Source organism: Phoenix dactylifera, unplaced genomic scaffold (genome assembly GCF_009389715.1).
Source record: "Phoenix dactylifera cultivar Barhee BC4 unplaced genomic scaffold, palm_55x_up_171113_PBpolish2nd_filt_p 000298F, whole genome shotgun sequence".
NCBI lineage: Eukaryota > Viridiplantae > Streptophyta > Magnoliopsida > Arecales > Arecaceae > Phoenix > Phoenix dactylifera.
Window position 1 is genome coordinate 542,109 of NW_024067775.1, and position 6,674 is coordinate 548,782.

The following is a 6,674-nucleotide window of genomic DNA, read 5'->3' on the forward strand; positions in this document are numbered from 1 at the left end:
CCTTTCGAAAGAACGCTTTTTTTTTTTCTGTTTCGCGCCGGATCTGAAAATCCTAGCATACCATCCTTCTTCTTCTATCTAGATCTCTAAAACCCTACAATTTCTTTTCCCCGAGATCGAATTTGATCTTCCGATCTCGAGATAACTGGAGATCTGGGGCACCGAGTGCCCCAGAACGATCTCGTTGGAGCTCCATACTCTCTTTCGTCAATGCCGGCGAAATCTGCACCCTAGAATCCCTTGATAGCTTCTCTTTCTTCTTCGCCTCCCAGGTTCCCTTTATTTTTTTTTTCGCTTGTTTTCCGATCGATTCAAGGCGGTCAGGGAGAGCTTTCTGTCCGGTAAGATCTTGGTCGGTCGGTCGGGATTCTAGGAGATCCAGGCGCTCTAGAATTTCTTCTCTAAAGATTACAGTTAATGTGGTAAGGATTTTGTTGGTATCTTTGCGGTTGGCTTCGAGGCATCTCCAGCTCCACGAATGGGGGCGCCGAAGGTCACCAAGCGGTGCACCGGCTGGCTGATCGTGCTCGTGGTCGCGGCTCTCGCGGTCACCGCGGCCGTGGTCGCCATTAAGAAGAAGACCCACCACCAGGAGGCGATTCCCGTTCCCGGACCGCCGGGGGCCATCAATCAGAAATATGCTGAAGCTCTCTCCGTAGCTCTGCAGTTTTTTCAAGTACAAAATGTACCTTTCTTTATGTCTCTGCTCCTCTATGTTTATTCTAAAAATTAGTTCAAGATCTCTTTTTTTAATTCATTTTTGTGTTTCCTGAGCCGTGCCAGTGATTTCCTCGAGAAAAGCTCGTTTTTTCTTGTCCATATATGAAGGAATTGTTTTGGTGTTTGTGATTGTCTGCAGCGGGTAAGCTGGTCAATAACGAGATCCCTTGGAGAGGGGATTCTGGTTTAGATGATGGGAAAGAAGAGAAGGTGGACCTGTCAAAAGGGATGTATGATGCTGGCGATCATATGAAGTTCGGTTTCCCTATGGCTTTTACAGCGACGGTGTTGTCGTGGTCGATTCTTGAGTATGGAGATCAAATGAAAGCGGTGAAGCAGTTGGATCCAGCTCTAGATGCTCTGAAGTGGATCATGGATTATTTGATAAATGCGCATCCTTCTGATGATGTGCTTTATGTTCAGGTAAACTTGAACCTAAGTTCCCTGGCATATTGCTGATTCTTTAGTGTTTCAGTTCTCATGCTGAAAGAAACCTATAGTAGAAGCTGCATAGACAATTTTATCTCTCAGCATATATCAGTTCTAAAACCCTGCCACTGCTCGTTTTCTTGAGCTATATCTGTTATGGTTGAGTTTCAAGAGATGTTTTTGCGTTTATTTATGCCCACTGACCAGATTGTGATGCTTTAGTTCTATGCAACTAGGAAAGGTCAATTCATATACCTTGCGCTTCATCTATTGACTCTTTTATTCAATTTGATATTTGTTCTGGGTTATATAGGTTGCTTGAGCACTAGTTGTAGCCATCTTTGTGCATCTGAATGAATTGTTATTATGTTTTGTACATAGCCCAAAACTAGATGATACTTTGATCTTTCTCCCCAATACTACATAGAATCAATTTATGATTCTGCTGTAATTACACATGTTTTAAACTTTCAGCATCTCTCATCGCGTATAAATTGAACACAAACAGAATTAACCATATAACTAGGAATTTCCTTCTTGGTGACATCCGGACAAAGTATTATAAAATCTTTTCTGTTAATGAAAATTCTAAACTTCTGCATTTTGTTTTATTGCTTTACATATAATTGCAGGAAAAGTGTTCTTAAAGCACTGCTAAATTTTGTCACTCTTTCCTTGTAAAAAGTTTCTGGTATCCTCTTCTTGGCTCTTGCATGTAACATTTATCAAGATGCCAGCTGAAACAAGTTATTCTTTTTGGTAGGTGGGTGATACTGATTTAGATCACAAATGTTGGGACAGGCCTGAAGAAATGACCGAGAAAAGGCCTGTCACTCAAATTAACGAAAAAACTCCAGGAACAGAGGTGGCTGCTGAGACAGCTGCTGCTATGGCTGCAGCTTCCATGGTGTTCAAAACCGTCAATACCACCTATTCAGATTTGCTTCTTCAGCATGCCCAGCAGCTATTTACTTTTGCTGATACCTATAGAGGTTCTTACAGTGTCAGCATTCCACAAGTTCAGAAATTCTACAACTCTACAGGTTATCTGGATGAACTCTTGTGGGCAGCTAGTTGGCTTTATCATGCCACAGGAGATCAGATGTACCTTAGTTATGTTGCTGTCCAAAATGGAAATGCTTATGCTGACTGGGGAAGACCAACATGGTTCAGCTGGGATGACAAACGTGCTGGAACACAGGTAAATATATCCGTATCCTCAAAGTGCAGGGCCTGCCACCATACTTTCATATCTTTATGTAATTATTTAAGATTCATTATCTTGTCCTTTCAGCTTTTTTCTTTTATTTAAGATCTTCTTCACAATGCTTATTAGAGATGCAATTTATCTAATTATCTTTTATTGACAAAAAGTGGACAATGAGACAACATTTTATAGTTCTTGAATATGCTAGCTTCTAAACTCATATAGAACACTGGTGCACTTATGGAAATCTTGAAGACCGTATGATTCTGATTTGATTGTTATGTTACCATGAGTGGTTCATCCATGAAGATTTAACAACTCTGATATTTTCTAAATTTAATAGCAATCTTTCTGCAGGTTCTGTTGTCCAGAGTACATTTTTTTGGCTCAAAAGATTCCTCAAATGCGGAGCAGAAGGGTCTCCAGATGTACAGGAAAACAGCTGAAGCTGTCATGTGTGGTCTTTTACCAGATTCCCCTACAGCCACTAAGAGTAGAACAAATGGTATGCTTGGAAGACTTCATTTTATGTAAATCATAGACTAACAGAGCCATTTATGTCATATCTGGTTTTTATCTTATCTATGGAAATATTTTATATCAGCACATTGTACTTCTCTATGCTTATATTGACACCCTATGGGTCCAAGCCTGCTAAGATGATTTACGTGGGGGAATAGGGCTGAACTTTGTCACACTAACACACTATAGCTGTAAGATACAAATATTTCATACACTTTTTTCTAACAGTTAGCCTTTTTTTGTATTTCTAGCCATTTTCTCCATAAATCCAGAAGTTTATATCAATTGAAGGTCCAAGCCCAAAATTCATCCTTTCTAGATTATTATATGCCTTTATTGCTTGGAATTAGTATTTTCAAGATTCTTATCTGGAACTTTTGTACTTATTTTAGTTGTAACACTAAAGATATATGCATTTTTTTTGATAAAATGGATAGATCATACTACTCTAGTATGAGTACATCCATGTAAGTTAGAGGATACAATAAAACGAAAAGAAAATGGGTAGCCTCGAGGCTATCCCACAACCAACCACCGGAATGCTGGGCCACATAAGAGGCAACCCAGTTAGCTATTCTGTTCACCATTCTGCAGATGTCTTGCAATAGCGAATGCTCGCCAACAGCTTCCATCAAGTTCTGAATCCAGCCCACCATTATCGCCGAGTCCCCCTTAAGTTGGATGTTGTCAGCTTTTGGTATATTTCTTGCATAGCTGATGCCCTCCCATGCAGTCCTTAGCTTCGCTCCAAGAACTGACACATCATAAATGCATCTGCCCCCAGCTGCCACCAATCTAGAGTCTGAGTCCCTGATCACGAATCCCGCTCCAACCTTATGTCCGTCATCAGACACGCTACCATCATAGTTGACCTTAAGAAAGCTTGAGAGTGGGGGCTCCTAAGAGACGAGTATCGTTCGAGTCGCTGCGGGAGCCTAACGATAGTCCTATATGTCCCTTGCTATCCCAAGATCACCCGTAGAGAAAGGCTGGAGAAGCTCGGCCGCATCAAGTAAGGCTCTGTCCGCCACATGCACAGGATGTTGCCTTCTATTCTCGAATACCCAAGTGTTCCTAGCAAGCCAAATATGGTACGCAACATAGGTTGCCCTGACACCTAGGTGGACCATGGTTGGCCTTCTTATGGTTCCTTTCAGTAAGGCCAAGAAAGCTTTAGTCGGTGCCATTTGCTGCAAAAATGCCAGGTTGGTCCCATAACACCTCCACACTTGAGCTGCCCTCGAGCATTGGAACAACACATGAGCCACCGACTCCTCTGCCGAACAGTCCATGCAGGAAGGGGGGAGCCTCAGTCCTCTATGCAATTTTTTTCCCTTGTAATTTTGTAACTAGAACTATGGGTATGTCTTATCCATGTTTGCCATGTAACTATCATCATTTGAACAATATCTAGAGTACAAATAAGCCAGCTATTGTGTTTTATCCATTTGATGGCTCCAATCATTTGATGGGGCTTAATGTTTAATCTCTCTCTCTCTCTCATTCTCTCACTGTCACACCTATATTCTTTATTGAACTACTTTGTTCCCAGATGCATGATACCCTCTTCTAGGGCACACAACCTAAATAATTTCTAAAGTTTGTCTAAAAATCCATGTTTTTTCTCCATTTAATGTCTTGGATCATTTTCTATGGTTATACATGGTAAAGTCTTTAACAGTGAATCATCTAATTGAAAAGTAAACAGTGCAGTTGCTCCTGCAATGTATTTCCATCAGATGGTCTTGGATCATGTATCATAGATCGTAAATAGAAAAATAAGAACACCCATTTTGATGTTTGCAAGCCCATATGCTCATGTTTTTCTTATGTGCAAACATTTGGATGATCTGAACATTGCGTACATATCAGATATGGATGCCTAGAAAACCATGCCCATGATGATTTGTTGTTTGATATTCTTTCTAAAGAAGGCCTTGTTCTTTGTCAAGGCAGGTGATTTTCAGCTCCTGTCAAGGTCTTCCCTATTGGTTGGGCTACAGTCTTCAATATAAACCTGCATCGAATATTGATCATCACCAAAGAAAGTGTCCACTAAATATCTCAATCAGTTTGTCACCTTGTCCTTGAGTAAAAGAGTTTGAAACTTTGAATACTTGTGTGTCACGCCCAAAGCTCTTATATTAATCATGACAAATTCAGCTTCTTTAGTTAAGCATTGGTAAAGACCTGTCCTGTTCAGTTTTTCCCAATCAAAGAATATCCAGTGTTTCTAGGACATTTTGAGTTAATTATAATGGATGTTTCTTTGCTAGTTATTTGCTTATAGAATTACATTATCTACGTTACTTAAATTCTGATCATTACAGGTGGATTGATATGGATAGACCAGTGGAACTCTCTTCAGCATCCTGTTGCTGCATCATTCCTCGCTATAGTTTATAGTGATTACATGCTGACCTCCAGGACTGCAGAAGTTCAATGCAGTGGGGAGACCTTTACACTCATGGATCTCCGCAAATTTGCTATATCCCAGGTGATTTTCTGTCACAACCTAGGACCTCATCCAAAAAGGCTAGTTGGAAAGTATTATTTGGGTTCTTTGATCCTGTATAAGTATCTGAGTTCTATGCAGCGAATAACCGATGCGGGACTAAACACATGCTCGCACGGGTTCTCACATACTTCTCTCGTTTAAGCCTTGACGTCTTCATCAGGCTAAAGATTCAAATTCATATAAATCTAATTATAAGCACCATGATCGACCTATGGTCAGCCTCAATAGGTCCGTGTTGCAGTATTCCCTAGTTCACATAAGTTATAAATCTAGTCCGCTTTGATACCATTTTGTCACAATTCAGGACCTCACCTAAAAAGACTAGTCGGAAAGTATTATTTGGATTTTTGATCTTGTATAAGTACCTAAGATTTATCCAGCGAATAACCGTTGTAAGACTAAACACGCCCGCATGGGTCATCACATTTTTCATTGCAGTTTTGATTTTAGTATGGCTAGCAATAAGCTTCTTGCTGATTCAGATCAACTCTGGAAATCTTCTCTTCCGCTAGGATGTAGTCTGGGTTACTTATTCATCCTAGGAAGCAGGGAGAAAAACCTCAGAGGTTGTATGATAATGACACACATCCAACCCTGCTGTGTCTTGGTTATATGTATAGCCGTATAAACTCCCAAGGCCTTTTTAGTATCAAAACAAGTCTAATTTTCTTTGAAACTGTTGGCTTTTGTTATCAGGCTGATTACATATTGGGCGATAACCCGATGAAGATGAGCTACCTTGTCGGATATGGGAGCAGCTATCCCCGACAGGTGCACCACAGGGGAGCATCAATTCCAGTGAATGCCAACACTGGCTGCAAGGGCTGGCAGTGGCTTTCATCAGCTGATCCTAATCCAAACGTTGCCACAGGAGCAGTTGTTGGTGGACCTTTCAAGAACGACTCCTACATCGACCTCCGAAATAATTCCATGCAGGGTGAGCCTAGCACCTACAGCAGTGCTTCTCTGGTGGGCTTGTTATCTGGCCTGGTCACTACCTCATCCGTTGCTCAATCTTTCACCTGATCTATTATCCTTCTTGATAGTCTTGTTGCCTCTGTAATATATGTGAAATCCTATTGTGACGTCATTCAGTGAAACCTATCACCGCTGCGGGCTACAGTGTATATGGTGAGCATTCTCAAGCAGTTGGTTTCGTTGTAAATGCTGCATCTGTGGATCGGTGTACTGGCTGCAGAAGCAATATTTGGTGTACATGTATCAAGATACATAGCAAAATATTATCATGAATACTTATTTATGCCTTTGCCCTGGAAA

At 40.9% G+C, this 6,674-nt stretch overlaps 1 protein-coding gene across 1 annotated transcript; it reads left to right on the top strand.

Annotated features, from left to right (window-relative positions):
• On the top strand, positions 1–6,674 carry LOC103706356 (endoglucanase 24). The gene is made up of 6 exons (XM_039118026.1): positions 1–684; positions 858–1,143; positions 1,913–2,350; positions 2,714–2,861; positions 5,209–5,375; positions 6,093–6,674. The coding sequence occupies exons 1-6, from the start codon at positions 479–481 to the stop codon at positions 6,420–6,422; spliced, it is 1,575 nt and encodes a 524-aa protein (XP_038973954.1). The 5' UTR covers positions 1–478; the 3' UTR covers positions 6,423–6,674.

Excerpts from the sequence above, each read along its gene's own strand:
- LOC103706356 (XM_039118026.1), top strand. The coding sequence starts at position 479 with ATGGGGGCGCCGAAGGTCACCAAGCGGTGCACCGGCTGGCTGATCGTG. Across the intron at positions 1,144-1,912 it reads ATGATGTGCTTTATGTTCAG|GTGGGTGATACTGATTTAGA; the intron begins GTAAACTTGAAC and ends TCTTTTTGGTAG. Across the intron at positions 2,351-2,713 it reads ACAAACGTGCTGGAACACAG|GTTCTGTTGTCCAGAGTACA; the intron begins GTAAATATATCC and ends ATCTTTCTGCAG.